The following is an 18881-nucleotide window of genomic DNA, read 5'->3' on the forward strand; positions in this document are numbered from 1 at the left end:
AAGTGTCACATTGGTTATCATACCACATCTTCTTATTTTAATATCCTTGCTCTGCAGTGTAAACTAGTAGGTGGGGTTTCATTTAAATAAATCAATAATTAAAGTTATTGGTACTATAAGTAACTCATTAACAATGATTCTGTTTAAAAGACAGAATGTATTATTAATCAAATAAAATGTTTATGAAATGATCAAGATTAACTGAAACCAATGAAAAAAATATTCAGATGTGGCAGCCTTTTTCAATATCTGATAGGCAAAAAAATGACAAAGTCTAAAAGATATGAAGTATTTGGTGACTTTAAGCAACCAATAATCTATCACTCATTATTTAAGGAATGTTGTTGCATTATCTGTTCCTTTAGCATGACTAGTCGATCAGTTTCTCAGATGGAGTTACCTGTTACTGTAGGTCAGTGTGATATCTAAAAATGTAAAAGCATATTACATGACTCTATCATTCAAACATTTAAGATGACATGTACAATGAAATGTACAAGATGCATTATATACTATAATATAAGTGTTTTGTTTGCTGTACTGACAATGCTTGAGTCTTTACAATAAACGTATGATGGTGGAGGATCCAGAAATTTTAAAAATATATACACATTATCAATGGTCCAAGTAAAGGAGTTCAATGTCAGATAAACACTACCACAGGGACGTGTGCAACTTATAGCCATTCCATACATCAACCGTAAGGTTGACCTATTGCTTATAGTATGATAAACCAACCTGACCATAAAAACCTAAAAATTGTCATTTTATACATCTTCTTCTCCTTTTTCCAAATACTGTTCATTCAACCTGATGAATATTCTGGTAAGTTGAAATATATTTCAGTATTGCTTATAGTATGATACTATCTGAAAAACCGTATTGACCAAACAAACAGTTTAACTTAAAAATTAAAATTGATCGATGATTCATGAAAGTGAGATCAAAGAGTTGCATATCTATATATAGAGTTCTTTGGCCAAATATGGTAACCGTATACTGTCCAAGGTCAAATGATATGCCAGAATATTTCACGGTTTATATATCAACCTACAAATCCTTGGTACCTTGTGAGTCATCTTTTGTATATATATATATACTCAACGGACCAAACTTCGAAAAATTAGTATTGACCAATGTTATGACCCATGAAAATGAGATCACTGCCAATACCTTGATCTCATAATCAAAGGGCATTGGTCAATGTTTAAAAGTACTGTACACATTACAACCATTCCCGACCACCAGGGTTGACTGGGGTATACATATATGCGTTCATCCATTGGTCTTTTCCCGACTGACATTAAAACCCTTGCCAAAGAGGAGTGTGTGTATATATGGTGTATAAATTCGTAGAATGGGACTTTTAAGTCGACCCCCGTGACGCTATCTGTACGCTCAGAATCTTTGCACCAACCCCGAGGGTCATAATTTCTGTATCTGTTTTGATCTTTTCGTGGCATTTAAAATGTTTTCCGCCTATCATCCCAGTCGACCGAATGTAGCATTGTATAATTTGATAATTTATTCTCGTTTTGAGCATGGAAGAACTATTTGTCACTGGACGTTAAGCAAACCGTGAATAATCATTTAACGATCATCCAATACAAAAAATGAAGTTGACCAATGCATTACTTATAGTAAACGAGAAACGGACCAAACCATGAAAATGAAGTCATAAACAAATAAAATTAACCAGACAGAGCAAAATTCACTATGTATATATAGCTCTCTCTCATGATTTACATTTTCAATGACCGCTGACTTACAATTGATTATGAATGGTTAACAAATTAAGTGTCGAACAGGAAAACACAAATATAATAAAATTAAAGGAAAAAAACCCAGAATTTTGAGAGAAAGGGGGGATTGAAATAAAAGCTGTTCTATAACCAAGTACTTGTGGAGATGTTCCGGACCATATGAGTATTTGGACCATACGCGTATATACTCATATGGTCCGACCGCGTATGGTCGGGGTAATTAACACTCTGTTACAGTTTACTTTTAATACTTCTAAACTCTTCATATGGTATGACCGTTCATTAAAAAGACGCTATCATATAGGTAATTTTATTATTAACATAATAAAAGATTAGCTAAATAAAAATTAGAAGTTTCGACATAGTTAATTTTACTTACTTGTCAAAACTATAATAAACACATTTTATTATGGAACGCCATGACTGCCTTATGTTAATGATCAGCATTATATGCAGTGCTCACACCATTATATTAAGTGCTCACAACATTATATTAAGTGCTCACACCATAATATATTAAGTGCTCACACCATTATATGCAGTGCTCACACCATTATATTAAGTGCTCACAACATTATATTAAGTGCTCACACCATTATATGCAGTGCTCACACCATTATATTAAGTGCTCACAACATTATATTAAGTGCTCACAACATTATATGCAGTGCTCACAACATTATATTAAGTGCTCACAACATTATATGCAGTGCTCACACCATTATATTAAGTGCTCACAACATTATATTAAGGGCTCACAACATTATATTAAGTGCTCACACCATTATATGCAGTGCTTACATCATTATATTAAGTGCTCACAACATTATATTATGTGCTCACAACATTATATTAAGTGCTCACAACATTATATTAAGTGCTCACACCATTATATGCAGTGCTCACACCATTATATCAAGTGCTCACAACATTATATTAAGTGCTCACAACATTATATGCAGTGCTCACACCATTATATTAAGTGCTCACAACATTATATTAAGGGCTCACAACATTATATGAAGTGCTCACAACATTATACGTTTTTGTTGTATGATGAGATTGATGTATGATGAGATCATTCGGTAAACATCGTTTTTTGCGGAAATTACCGAATCCATAATTTGTAAATTACGGTAATTCCCAGCAAACAAATTTAAACAGTTATTAATGTTTGGTGCAAAATAACTAGTTTGTGAATTTAAATTCTTTTAAGAATATAATTCGGACTACGCCGCATTTTTGCGCCTGTCCCAAGTTAGGAGCCTCTGGTCTTTGTTTTTCTTATATAATTATAATTTTAGTTTCTTGTGTACAATTTGGAAATTAGTATGGCGTTCATTATCACTGAACTAATATATATTCGTTTATGGGCCAGCTGAAGGACACCTCCGGGTTCGGGAATTTCTCTTTACATTGAAGAACTGTTGGTGACCTTCTGCCGTTGTTTTTTTCTATGGAGTCGGGTTGTGGTCTCTTTGATACATTCCCCATTTCCATTCTCGATTTTATGCTATACATAAAAGTCAAATTAGTTTCGACAATTTTCCATTTCCCCCCCGTGAGTGATCCCTATCCATGAGAAAAAAGCCCCACAGAAACAATCAAGATCCGCCGTCAAAAGTAACTTTCCAGATAACGAAAAAAATATTCAGATATGAAATTTTCAACCTTTGAGATTGATCCTAACATGGGATATGGAAAAAAATTGGTAGCAAAAATAACAGAAATCCTCAGACTATAGACAAGCTTGTATGTGAGAAGAATTAGAACGCCAATCACAACAACGAGAAGAATTCACAGTAAAACAATACTAGAAGTTCTCCATTAATATAATTATATTACAATTATATATTGACATAATAATGAGTATCTTTTTTTTGTGCTTCCGTTACAAAACAAATTGTGTGGACTTTAAATAAAATCAAAGAAGTGCTCAGCAACAAATAGCATTCCTCTTTTTTGTGTTGTTGCTATCATCTGGACCTAAACACAAATTTGAATCTTTTTTCGAGGTCCATTGTTATCAAAGAAGTGCGATCTAAAAGATATTATTCTTCTATGACTTGTAGTTGATTATATTTTGTATCTTAATGTACCTTAACCAGAATTAATTTAGGTCAAGTAGTTATCAAAGGTACCAGGATTATAATTTAGTACGCCAATTGCTTGTTTCGTCTACATAAGACTCACCATTGACGCTCATATCAAAATATTTATACATCCAAACAAGTACAAAGTTGAAGAAAATTGAAAATGACTCCTTTTTCATGGACAATCGTTACTATCCAATAATAGTAAATCATTCTATTTTACTCACAGTTTGTTTCAATCTTTACCTAAATGCAAAACTTAGATGCATGTTTTTTTATTAGTTGTTAGTGGCTTTGAACTAGCTGTCAGTAATTGCGAGTACTCTCAGATCAGTACTTATAGTGTCTTTTTGTTGTTGGGATATAGAAGTACCCGCCCACGTCTACTCTATTTTCTGGTAGATGGATTTATATTTGTACCCATCTGATGAGTTAAGCCTTTTACAACTGATTTTCATAGTTCGTTCTTATGTTGTTCTGTTACGCCACTGTCCCAGGTTAGACGGAGGGTTGGTATCCCGCTAACATGTTAAAACCCGCCGCACATTCTGTATATGTGGCTGTCCCAAGTCAGGAGGTGCCTTTAATTCAGTGGTTGTCGTTTGTTAATGTGTTATATAGATATAGGAAGATGTGGTGTGAGTGCCAATGAGACAACTCTCCATACAAATAACAATTTAAAAAGTAAACCATTATAGGTTAAAGTACGGCCTTCAACACGGAGCCTTAGCTCACACCGAACAACAAGCTATAAAGGGCCATGTTAGTTTTTCGATCGTTTGTTTGTACATAAATTAGGAATGTTTTACGTTTATCATTTCGGGGCCTTCTATAGCTGCATGACTATGCAGTATGGGCTTTGCTCATTGTTGAAGGCCGTACTGTGGCCGTTTAGTTGTTAATTTCTGTGATGTCATTTTGTCTCTTGTGGAAAGTTGTTTCATTATCAAGCATACCACTTTTTTTTATATATATTAACCGTGCAAAATGACGAACAAACGTAGTAAACGTTTTTCATCCCCACAAACTCAGTTTTCATAAGAGATGATAACTTTAAATGAAAATAATGTTAAACTGGGTCTTGAAAGGGTAAAATTTATGGATTTTTTTGAAAAAAAGTGTGTTTCCAGTTTTTGGAGAAAAAAATAATTTGTTTTTGATTCTGAGAAAAAAAAATTGGTTGATTCACCCCTAGCTGCCAATATATGTAATGCTAAAATTGAATTAAAAAAAATATTTTCGACTTGTCGCGAAAAAAATAAAAATCAATAGCCCCCCTCCCCCCCCAAAAAAAAAAAATTAAATGGTTGCTGCCTAAAGTTATGTTAAACACCTACAATTAAATGCTTTAAACTGCATTTTCCATATCTGTTAGATACTTATTAATGTGAAATAACAAATTCTGAAAATGGATGCCAAAAATGACTCAATCATGACATATATATAAGCTAGCGTAATATAACGCTTATGTGTTATAGAAAGCTGACTGTTTTATTTAAAATGTAATTAAGCTTTTTTTAAACTGAGTACGGACTATAAAGTGGCACCTTGCTAAAGTTCTTCAGTAGGAAATGAGCTCGAGGAATATGTCATACAAATTTCCCTTCGATATTTCATTAAATAAGCTTTTTATTATTTCACTTACATTTTGCCATTCGTATTTCTTACGACGAACAGAACTACTTTAATCATTCACTTCTTAGTTTCATCTTTTCCTTACTTATTTCAATCAGTTTTAAATATTGTATACTGCCTTATGATCACATGACTTTAATAACTGTTTAAATTTGTTTGCTGGGCATTACCGTAATTTACAAATTATGGATTCGGTAATTTCCGCTAAAAAACGATGTTTACCGAATGATCTCATCATACATCAATCTCATCATACAACAATCTCATCATACAACAAAAAACGTATAATGTTGTGAGCACTTCATATAATGTTGTGATCACTTCATATAATGTTGTGATCACTTCATATAATGTTGTGATCACTTCATATAATGTTGTGACCACTGCATATAATGTTTTGACCACTTCATATAATGCTTTGACCACTGCATATAATGTTGTGAGCACTTAATATAATGTTGTGAGCACATAATATAATGTTGTGAGCACTTAATATAATGTTGTGAGCACTTAATATAATGATGTGAGCACTGCATATAATGGTGTGAGCACTTAATATAATGTTGTGAGCCCTTAATATAATGTTGTGAGCACTTAATATAATGGTGTGAGCACTGCATATAATGTTGTGAGCACTTAATATAATGTTGTGAGCACTTAATATAATGGTGTGAGCACTGCATATAATGGTGTGAGCACTTAATATAATGTTGTGAGCACTTAATATAATGGTGTGAGCACTGCATATAATGGTGTGAGCACTTAATATAATGTTGTGAGCACTTAATATAATGTTGTGAGCACTTAATATAATGGTGTGAGCGCTGCATATAATGCTGATCATTAACATAAGGCAGTCATGGCGTTCCATATTTTATACCGATGGTCATTACCGATTTGTTGTCTCAGTTACGAGTGAATGGCAATATGTCGACTTTAAAAAATAAATTCCAAAAATTTCTTAATGAACTGTTACACAAGAAGTCGATAGAAAGTAACATAGTTTATTTAAGTTGTATTGTGAATATGGTGTATGATATATTCATTTTAGAATCCGAGATTCGGACCTTGCAACGCAAACTTAACCTTGTCCAATGATCCGTGAAATTAGGTCGATGTCAGTTGAACCTTGTCGAACTGACATGAAGCATAGGATCTTGTCTCTAAAAAAAAAATGCATATATTTGTATATCTTTAATAATATTGCTCATAATAAGTGAGGAATTTACTATTTATGTTTTGTTTACGCAGTATGTGAACCATGCAAATGAAGTCAAGGACAATGATGTGACCGACGGAAACTACGTATCAGAAGGCATAACTCATTTAACCGGCGTTTTACGTTTCCGCAAATTGGCATTACTTCATGAGTTCATACACGTAAGTCAGTTCTGGCAGAATATTTGTAGCCAACACCACGTACAAAGCTTAAGTCCATAGTAGCACATTCACCGTTTACAAGTTTTGTATTTTGTTCAGGAAGAAAGTCCATCTTCTCCTTTTCATATTTCCTAACGGGTGCTTTTACAGTTAGAGTTCTCATCTTTATGTAAGGTGTTGTCTTCAGTTTCAATAAAACATCGACAACGACAAATGTGGTAGGATGGCTAGCGTGAAACTGCTCGTTCAGATAGGCACGAAAAGACTCGACACCATTCGTTGTTCTCTTTTCCTCGGGGTCAGGAGGTGATGCCTAAATGGTTGGTGGAAACACAGGCACTTGTCTCAGAAAAAAAATCCTATATACGGTATATAGGAATTTTTTTTCTGAGACAAGTGCCTGTGGGTGGAAATCTCAATTGCCATCTATATAAAATTCCAGCATATAATCGGCAGACCTCATGCATTTATCGTCAGATGGAGCATCGGCAACTAATTCAACAAAGCATTCTTCAATCATGTTAGTTGGCAACTAAGCCAAACCAAAGATCTCTCAATGAAGTTTAACTCACCCTTACTCGAGTCAACTAGTTATATCTAGTAAATTTTAGCTATACTGAGATCAGAACATTTTCTTTATTAAAAAAAAAATTAAAAAATATCATATATGTACATTCAAATCTTTATAATTTACCAGGTAAATTTGCGGAAAAGTAATAAATACAAATTGCGGAAACGTATACTTTAAATTTGCGGAAACGTAGTATTAGGACTTTGAAAAATTAGCGGAAATGCAATACGCCCCATTTAACATGTTTACTAGGTATGTATACTTGTATGTTCCGTATCTCCCTCCTTTAGTAGGAGCACCACCATGGGTTATGGTGTAAAAAGGAAGACATTTAACACACTGTATCGATACAGATTTAATGTGAGCATTTGCCTATCCAGTTTCCCAGCCTGGCCGTGACTGGTCTTACTACCAGAAAGTTAACCTTCCCCAAAACAATAAGTACAATGTAATAAAGCATACGAACACACCCACTCACCTGACTCACTCATCCTCAAAAATATAAAAAATGCATATTATAAAAAAACATTATATACAAAATAAAGGATAAGGTCACCCCGGATGCCGCACAAATGCCTAGACAACGAACGGGAAACCGGAGAGGACATACTTGGAATCCAAACCGATACCGCTAAATGCCCAGCTGTATTCCTGGTAGAGGAAAGCCGAAAATCCTATGATAAAGGATCTCGGAAAGAAACTACCGATCCATTAGGGGAACAGCTAAAACCCTCAGACATCAAATAGATTGGTCTGATAGTTTCCCACATGGAAACTACTAATGGATCCCATCTGACTACATGTCTCAAACAAACCTGAAAATATCTGCAGAAATCTTTCTCAACAAAAAAAATATAATCCAAATCATAAAATATACGATGTAAGGATAATAATATTTATCCATGAAATCAATTTGACAAAACAATTTCAATGATGTTGAAGGATTGTCTCTGCAAAAATTTTCACGTCCGCTCTCATCGGCATGCTCGAACATTAGGTTATAGATTAGGTATGAACCATCCAGGTATATCTTACCTTCTGGAATATAAAACTTCCGGTATCATCAGTGCTAACGACGCCGCCAGATTATCATACTTAGGATTCTGCTTAAAAATGGTTTTAACTTGTACAAAATTTAAAATAAATCTTAATGAATTAAAATATACATTTAAATTCACCAATGCATAACATGCATAAAGAACAACAATAAATATGCCAGAACGTGTCTTTTTCTGTAGAGGACAATGATCAAAAAGTTTCAGAAATATAATATGTTTCATGACTTATATGGCAAAATGTGTTTTCATATAATTGTATATTTTATATCCATTATGGCTTAAATAAGTGTGAAACTATTTACTAAAAGCTTGTATTCCTCAAGGGCAATTGCATTAGATACTAGTAACTAAATTCTTCCAAAAAATTTAAGAACGATGCCTAATAATTTTGGGAAATACTTCTCCCTCTCGTTTTTATAGCATGCAAAGACTAAAACAATGTCTTATATGCTTACCCTGTAAAAGCAAGAGAGAGGAACTAGTTTTCATCCGACCACGCTTCATTATCAATATCTTTGGATCTACTCTTCAATATTTTTGGCCTTCAGCATAACTCAATTTTTGACGTGTCACGGTACTTGTCTATCCCAAATTCATGTATTTGGTTTTGATGTTATATTTGTTATTCTAGTGGGATTTTGTCTGATGCTTGGTCCGTTTCTGTGTGTGTTAGTTACATTGTAGTGTTGTGTCGTTGTTCTCCTCTTATATTTATGCGTTTCCCTCAGTTTTAGTTTGTTACCCCGATTTTGTTTTTTGTCCATGGATTTATGAGTTTGAACAGCGGTATACTACTGTTGCCTTTTTTGGTTTATTAACTATAAGATCATTGCATGAGGCGAATGTCATTTTGATGTTTTAAATTTATATTCTCTACTTTAAAAGCATGTATTTGTGGCCTTTGGATGTTGTCTGCTCCATGGAAGGGTTGTTGTCTTTTAGACACATACCCCGTTTCAATTTCCAATTTTATTTGTAGACACATCTATTCTGGCTATCCTCTTATGTCTTTTAGTGTCAACTAGAATGAAAGTAATTTACTATTGCTACAAAGTGGACACTCACAATTATAATTCATCAAATAAGATATGTCCATAGATAGTCATAAGAGGATCATAAGACATGTCCTAAGATATATCTTATGACAGGTCTTAGGAATGCTTCGTAATACCGACCCCTGCACATTAACTGTATAAAAAAAGGACAAAACACACTAACATGAAGGAATAATAAAAAAGTTATGAAAATATTGTTGAGGTCAATATCATCTGTTGCGATAATAGAAAAATATCCTAATTTTTCGATTTTGTACAAGTTAAAACCATTTTTAAGCAATATTTTGTACAGGTTATAACATGTATGAGGTACTTTTGTACATGTTATAACTTGTATTTTTGCATTATACAAGTTATAACATGTACAATATTTTTGTACATGTTATAACCTGTACAAAATCGCAACTTGTACACGACTAATATAAGTAAGTAAGTAACGGTAAGCAAGAAACTATTTTTTATTGAAATAAAGTACAAACATTCTACTATTATCAAATACAACAATCACAAAATAAACAGTATATGAGCTTTATTTTCAAATTGTCTGTGTCATAAGGATAGAGCATTGATGACGCACCAGATCTACAACAAATCCCGAACGCCAATGCAATGACATAACTTTGATAATGGCATTGCGTAACCTGCATCAAATAAATGTTAATAATGAGCTAATGACTACCATAGCCATGGAGAATGTTACAAACCATCCACCAAGGAATCCAATTCCTCTAGAAGGTTGTGGTAACGGCATGAGATAGGCCACAGAGTGAAATAGTCTAAATCCAGCAAACAATCGGAAATGTAAAGATGCATAGAAAGGGTCTGGTCCTGTCAAACAGTAAAAACTGCCAATCAAAACAAAAGGAATAATGTTCTCCAGATCGTTTAGATGACATCTGTAATGGAATAAATTTAATTACTCAAGTATATATGATATTTTCAAAAACACCAACGATGTTACTTTAAATACTTCGAGTTTGTCACTAAATTTTTAGTATGAAAGCAGGAACATACTGTTCCCAGATTAAAGTAATGACTTTATGTCCATTAGTATCCATTAAACACTAATAATCAATCCATTAAACATATACCATGTTTTACAGTTGTAATAAATTCAAATTTCCCGCCTTAATTTAAATTCGTCCTTGCTGTCCAACCTTACATTCTTGCAAAAACTATTGCATCAATTTTTAACATTTTCTGGTCCAGCATATGCATCAAATAGTTGCCGCTGGGCGGTAAAAAACCAACAATCAAAATTCAATATACACTAAGAATCTAGATAAATATAAGTACCTGCGTACTCTTTCAATGTCAGGGTCATTCGTTGCTATTTTGGCGTCGGATTTAATGGCTAGTTTTAAATCCTCTGGATTTAGAAATATCTGGAAAAAATTAGCATCTATTAATGTAACAATCTTGAATGTGAAGACCTGGAATCACGTACACAATTATTATTGCAAATCGCCGGAATGATTTATTTTGGATCATAATGATGAGAATTGTCGCATCAGAGGTTTGCATGCAGTTACCTGATTTTTTCTTCTTAATTTGATTGTCAGAAAACTCATTATCATCATCTTCACAAGGACGATACTGGCATAGAGTACAAACTGCCCGACCACAGGATTTTCTAAACTGAATACCAACGCCATTTTCTGTTGTTGATGTTTCTTTCTAATATACCGATATGAATTTAGATGGGAGGTCACGTGAATATATATAATATAATGGTTAATGTTAAAAATAAATATATTATAACAAAATAAACTACTGTTCAAAACACCAACCACAACGAAAATAGAAATGCAATACAATGAAGTGTATAATTATCTTAGCGGTCGATCTTTATCTGTACTATGATCAGATGATAGTAGTCTTTTTATTTCATGATATTTTTATAGTTTTTGTTATCAAGAACTGAGGCTATGTAGAAGTTTCGGTAAAAAAACGGTTATTTTACAACACTCTTAGTAGTCTTGGTAAACTGGCAATAAGTGACAATATACATTATCATTTATATATATTACACAAATATTTTCATTGATTAAACACATGCTTAATGGTAATGGTAGGACGAGTGTATTGACATATGGTACATATGCGTCTTTTTATTTCATCTGCATATAAGATAAGATAAGATAAGATATTTTTATTTCCAATTATGGGCCCCAAAGGGCATAAACATTACAACATCAATAATTTTTTCATAATACAATACAAACAATGAGATAAAAAAAAAAAAAGTTAAACGAGAACTATTTAAGTTCTTAAAGAATACGTAGATAAAGAATCTATAGTATGTTTTTTTTTTTTTTAATACTAATGCATTTTATTACAAGTGTGGTTGATATAGATAACAAACAAGCAGCCCAAAAAGAAAAAAAAAGAAAAATAGATATCCACATATGTATAGTAAACAAAAAGTTGGATCAATTAAATATATAATAATTAGCCAAAAAGAAAGTAGAAATTAAACATGTCCATGACTCATCCTGTGTCAGCAGCAAATAGGAAAGCATTATGGTTTCCTAAAGGCAGCTGACACCAGGGGACGATACCTTATGGGCCATAGGCATGTAAAATGTGTGTAAATGTCTCTTTCCTACCTGTATCAAAAGCAAACAAGGAAGCATCATAGGTAACTTGAATGCAGTTGATACCAGGGGACGATGCCTCAAGGATATAAGAGAACATTTGAATAAATAATATATCTTAACAATTATTTTTTTTTTTTAATCGGCTAGTATGTTTGTGATATTCAGATGAATATAATTTTCTATGTCCAATCAAATGTATATACACACATAGATTTCCTTTAACTAATCTTCACTAAGGAAGATGTTTGTATATAAAATTACATATTATTTTAAGTAACTCAACATTTTCTACACTAAATAACCAGATAATTTTGCTTTGACTGTTCATATGATTAAAATAAGAATTATATTGTGCAATACTAGCTAACATACAATTTCTATCATCCTCAAATTTGTTACAATCAAATAGAAAATGAGCCTCATCTTCGACAGTATTGGAAGAACATTTATTACATATTCTGTTAATTCGGGGAATACCCTGATATCTACCTAATTCTATTTGTAATCTATGAGAAGATACACGTAATTTAGTAAAACTTCTTCTAAGTTCAAAATTCTTGATCAATGTTAGATATTTTTCAAAACCAAAATTTGTTTTATATAAAAGGTAGGTTTTCAGTTTACTGTCTGAAAATTTATCTATTTGTTTTTTCCAACAGCTAATAAACAATATTGATAGCTTGGTTTGTATATATTTCTTAAATTTGTATAAGGATTCACAAAATGGAGCATTTATGGCATTTGTATAGTCAATACCAAGTATTTTAAAAACAACATTTATTGAACCATACCATGATGTTATATTCATGTGATGTAGTGTCTTTGATTGTGTATATGCCTCTTTTAATAGAGGAAAATTATTACCTAAATTCTCTAATCTATACCAGTACAATAACATTCCTTTTATAATATTAAAATATATTGGAAATCTTCCAAGTTCAGATAACACTGCAGCATTTGTTGTTTTCTTGTGTACCCCAAGTATAAATTTACAAAATTTTATATGAAGTTTCTCACAGGGTAAACCTGAATATAATTTTTCAAAAGATATATCTTCCTTCTTACATTTAGAGGAAAGAGAATTAAACATCCCCCATATTTCGCTACCATATAATAAAATAGGTTTTACAGTGTGGTCAAAAACATGAATACTTGTTTTTACATCAGGATTAAGTGATAAAAGATCTTTCCTTAATTTGAAATGAGCTTTCAGGGATTTTTTGTATAGTTCATTTTGAGCATAACTGAATGAACCAGATGAGCTTAAATATAAACCTAGGTATTTGTATTTTGAAACACATTCCAGATTTATATTCTGAAATGTGAATATCTGTTTTACATGTCTGCCTGCCTTGTTGAAAATCAGCACCTTTGTCTTATTAGTATTCACATTGAGACACCAATCTTTGCAAAATTTATCAAGCATTCCCAGCTTTTCTCGTAGTCATATATTTTCATTCGTGATTGTCCGACCGACTTACTTTTTTTTATTGAATTACTATTCTTTAGAAAAGATGGTCTGGAAGGGGCTCCTTCTCTTCTGTATTTTTTTTCGTCATTTTTATGCCACACCTACGATAGTAGCGGCCATTATGTTTTCTGGTCTGTGCGTCCGTTCGTTCGTCCGTCTGTTGGTCGTCTGTCCCGCATCAGGTTAAAGTTTTTGGTCGTGGTAGTTTTTGATGAAGTTGAAGTCCAACCAAACTGAAACTTAGTATACATGTTCCTTATGATATGATCTTTCTAATTTTAATGCCAAATTAGAGTTCTGACCCCAATTTCACGGGCCACTAAACATAGAAAATGATAGTGCGAGTGGGGCATCCGTGTACTGGGGACACAAGTATTCTCTATTATTTTGCCTATTACTTTACATTCTTTATACTCTAGTTTATTTTTACTAGTGTCAAGCTATCCAGCAATTCCCAACCTGCAATTCTCTTTATGAAAAGTTATCCTGCAGTTCGGCGTCATCTAGATATTGCGTTTGAAAAACTACTTGAGCGACAATCTTAATTTTCTTTAAAATCACAGTTTTAGACTTTTTTGATGGAAGGTTTTTATATCCCATTAACAAAATTCTTACTTTAGTTTGCAGATTTCCAACTCGTATTTATGGTTTTGTAATTAGCATTTACAATAAAACAAAAAATTTTAAAAATATGATGACGATTCAAACAAAGTATTTTCTGTTTTAAAAGTACATGATGTGATTTGTACTTAACGATCGACTAAAAATATGGACTTTTGATGTAAAATGATTTTTTTCATGGTAAACCGACAATAGAACCTCTATTTGAAACTGGGTCACCAACTTTTAGTCCTACCTATTGCCTCGGCAGTTCTGTATGGTTCGTGATTATAGACTTTGCTCTAATAAATAACTATTGCATAGTACTACAGCGGGAAGGTAAAGAATTTTTGTGGTAGGCATTCCTAAAAGCCGAAAATTTCGTCAGTAACACGAAAAAAAGTCAAATTTGATAAAATACAGGAGAAAAAGATGAAGAAGATGCTTTATTTCAATCAAATGGGCTCACAAGGAGCATAATGCATAATATAATAGCATTATAATATGAGTTTAAATTTACAAACATACTAGAACACACCCGCGAAATCGCGGGCATTCAGAGCGTAGTTTATAGTATGTAAAGTGTTGTTGAAAGAACTATGTAAAATATTGAATGACTGGAGAATTTCAGCAAAAGTATCATAAGTCAAAGGTTATTGGGGACAGGGAAATGTGGTTTTTTTTTTTATCCCTCCTCCTTTATTTCTAAAATTCCCAATTTTGGTTTTCTATCAATTTCAATATGAACATAATACATTTAGTAGGGAATTTCAGCAAAAGTATCATAAGTCATAGGTTATTGGGGACAGGAAAATGTTTTTTTTATATCCCTCCTTCTTTATTTCCAAAATTCCCAATTTTTGGTTTTCTATCAATTTCAATATGAACATAATACATTGAGTATGTTATGAACATTTAAGTAAGGAGCCTGTAATTCAGTGGTTGTCGTTTGTTTATGTGTTACATATTTGTATTTCGTTCATTTTTGTGTACATCAATAAGGCCGCTAGTTTTCTGGTTTGGATTGTGTTACCTTGTCAGTTCAGGGCCTTTTAAAGCTGATTATGCGGTATGGGCTTTGCTCATTGTTGAAGGTCGTACGGTGAACTATAGTTGTTAATTTCTGTATCATTTTGGTCTCTTGTGGAGAGTTGTCTCAACATGGCTATCATACCACATCTTCTTGTAAAAGATTTAATAACTGGAGAATTTCAGAAAAGGTATCAAAAGTTCACATGAATAATTTTAGCGCTTATATAAACATGTATATTATGAACATTCATTACTATATAAATATAGTGTATTTACTTTCAATTTTAAGTTTACTAATCGATCCATGGTGGTCATTGATATAGTATACAGACCCTCTCTATTTAATAAATTATGTGACCGCCGTAGATAGTAAACTTGTAAAATGATAGCAGATAGAATTTTAAAAATACAGTATACAGAGAAACGCAAACCGGAAGTCTAATGAGACTTAAAATTTCGTCCAATGACGGGACAATATCCGGATGCCTTTTTTCTCGTTTTTCTCCCAAAATAACTCAATCTGAATAATCATATGAATGGATGACAAATGCGACTATGCACTGTACCTATAAGACACAGAGGCGTGTTGATTAATTTATTGTGGAAAGAAGAGAAGCGACACCAAAAATGAGGTCTTCTCGTTTAATAGTATAGAAGTTACAAACACAAATAAATATTAAACAACAGTTTTCCATATATTCGTATATATATAGGAGTATATATAAAACATTCGTCTCTGGCACACATCTAGAAAGTAAAAAAGAAATTCTGTGAGTGGGCTTAACATATATCTAGTTTAACTGCAGGAGACACCTATACGGGTGCTATATGGCATGGTGGGTGCATATTAAATTCATTTTTTTATATAAATAAGGCCGTCAGTTTTCTCGTTTGAATTGTTTTACATTGTCATATCGGGGCCTTTCATAGCTGACTATGCGGTATGGGCTTTGCTCATTGTTGAAGGCCGTACGGTGAACTATAGTTGTTATAATGTCTGTGTCATTTTGGTCTTTTGTGGACAGTTGTCTCATTGGCAATCATAACACAAGTTCTTTTTTATATCGGGACATTAATGATATGGTAAGATATTTTAAGAAGTTGCACATAACTGGTATGTCATATTGGTGCCTAGTGCAGAGGAGTCAGTACTATTTAAAGTGACACAACTGCAAGATGCACTAAGGGACAATGCTAATAGACATGCCAAAGTGCACATATTACGAAAAAGATGAAATATTACTTGTTTATTCCAAATTATCACAGACAGAAAGGTTATAGAACTTTTAAGATGTGTCCTGTATCCCACCATGCAAACCTCGTGCCTAGTGCAGAAAGCCTGATTCAAATATTTATCTGTCATGTTATATTTTGTCTTCATCAACTAACTCACAGACAGATATCAAGATATCAAGATTTTCTACATAAAGAAGCCCCACAAGTTTGGGCATGATGAGTTAATAGTGTAATTTAAACAATTTCTGTTATCTTGAGATGATGTACACGAAAATAAAAAAAATGTTTTTCATCATCAACGTAAAATTCATCTGACGTGCACCTGAGACTTATTCTGTCTTGTTGGAGAGTACCCTGATAGCGACCTTGTTCAATTCTTAGTCTGTGAGATTGAAATTTCTCCTCTGCTCAGGTGATTGTAATAAGGTAAGATATCTTTAAAGACCAAAATGAGTCTTAAAAGTGCTATAGCTACAAAGCTTCCCATCAGCACATTTGGTTTCTCCACTGTATTTCAAAGTGCTGATGCAAAAACATTTTTATTAAAATTTTGAATCTAAAGTTGCTTGCAAAGGCTAGACTGTCAACCCCATTTGTTTTTGCAAATAGTTTAAAGATCCATACCAAGAGGGAATTTTTTGATTCAAATAATAGCTTTGATTCTAACTTGTAAAGGAAATCTCCTAAGTTCTGAAAGAGTGGCAAGGTTTGTTGCTCTTTTCCCCACACCTAATAATAGTTTACAAAATTTTATATGTAATCTTTCTGAACGAAGATTAGGATAGGCTTGTTCAATTGTAGAAGTCTGAGAATTTAATTTTTTTGAAGGGATTAAAAAAGCCCCAAATTTCCGAACTATACAAAAGAATGGGTTTAATTGTATGATCAAATACGTGGAGGCTGTTTTTGTCGAGCCTTCGACTTTAGTTGAAAAAGCGCGACTAAGACATCCTACGTTCTTTCGTCGGCGGCGGCGTTCACAAATATTTACTCTGTGGTTAAAGTTTTTGAAATTTTAATAAATTTTATAAACTATACTTGATTTCAACCAAAATTGGACAGAAGCTTGTTTATGATCAAAAGCTAATATCCAGAAGTAAACTTTGTAAAAATAAAATTTCATTTTTTCTGTATTTTACTTATAAATGGACTTAGTTTTTCTGCTGGGAAACATTGAATTCACTCTGTGGTTAAGGCTTTGAAAGTTTTAATAACTCTCTTAAAAGCTAATTTGGGTTTGTGACCAAACTTGGACAGAAGCTTGTTTATGATCATATGATAGTATCCAGAAGTAATTTTTTTTAAAATAATATTCCATTTTTTCTGTATTTTACTTATCAATGGACTTAGTTTTTCTGCCGGGAAACATTACATTCACTCTGTGGTTAATGTTTTTAAAATTTTAATAACTTTCTTCAACTATTTTGGGTTTATACCAAACTGGGACAGAAGCTTGTTTATGATCATATGATAGTATCCAGAAGTTAATTTTGTAAAAAAATAAATCCATTTTTTCTGTATTTTTTTTTAAATGGACTTAGTTTTTCTGCTGGGAAACATTACATTCACTCTGTGGTTCAAGTTTTTAAACTTTTAGTAAGTTTATTATACTATTTTGGATTTGTACCAAACTTACAGAAGCTTGTTTTTGATCTAAAGCTAGTATCCAGAGGAATATTTTTATTGATTTTTTCCTTCATTTTTTGTTGAGCATGTGATTAACAGCAAAAGTAGGCGAGAAACTGGGTTCCGCGGAACCCTTACAATTTTTTTTAATATTTGGATTCAGTGACAAGAAGTCATTCCGTAGCTTGTTGTATGCTTTCAATGCCTTATTGTACAATTCTTTCTGGGCAAAGGAAAAAGATCCTGATGCACTAAATGTTATACCTTAATATTTAAAATACACATTGGGGACACCCACTTTCCAACCCAATACCCCGGCAGTTCTGTATAGCTAGGGATTATAGACGCTGCTCTAATAAATAACTATTGGATATTAATACAGCGGGAGGGTTAAGAATTTCTGGCCTATGCATTCTTAAAGGCCGAAACTTTCGTCCTAAACATGGAAATAAAGCAGATTTCGAAAAAATACACATTGAGGACACCAACTTTTCGACCCATTATCTCGGCAGTTCTGTATGGCTAGGTATTAAACACCCTGATCTAACAAACAACTTTTTGATAGTACTTTAGCGGGAGGGCAAATAATTCATGGGGTAAGCATTCTTAAAGGCCGAAACGTGGAAATAAAGCCAAATCCTATCAAACACGCATTGTATTTTTCGACTTTTTCGACCCATTTTACCCTTTAGTGATTTCACGAGATTCAGTTGATGTTGGCAGAGACATATAATGTACTATATGTCTCTGATGTTCGTCAT

The 18881-nt window shown here is 32.8% G+C and overlaps 1 protein-coding gene across 1 annotated transcript; it reads right to left on the reverse strand.

The window, feature by feature from the left end:
* Positions 1 to 9997: 9997 nt before the first annotated feature.
* LOC139490501 (microsomal glutathione S-transferase 1-like) lies at positions 9998 to 11352 on the reverse strand. Its single transcript, XM_071277280.1, has 3 exons — positions 11088 to 11352; positions 10852 to 10940; positions 9998 to 10451 (listed from the first exon to the last, which is right to left on the reverse strand). The coding sequence occupies exons 1-3, from the start codon at positions 11208 to 11210 to the stop codon at positions 10202 to 10204; spliced, it is 462 nt and encodes a 153-aa protein (XP_071133381.1). The 5' UTR covers positions 11211 to 11352; the 3' UTR covers positions 9998 to 10201.
* Between the last annotated feature and the right edge of the window lie 7529 nt (positions 11353 to 18881).

This window comes from Mytilus edulis, chromosome 10 (assembly GCF_963676685.1).
Source record: "Mytilus edulis chromosome 10, xbMytEdul2.2, whole genome shotgun sequence".
In the NCBI taxonomy this organism is placed as follows: domain Eukaryota; kingdom Metazoa; phylum Mollusca; class Bivalvia; order Mytilida; family Mytilidae; genus Mytilus; species Mytilus edulis.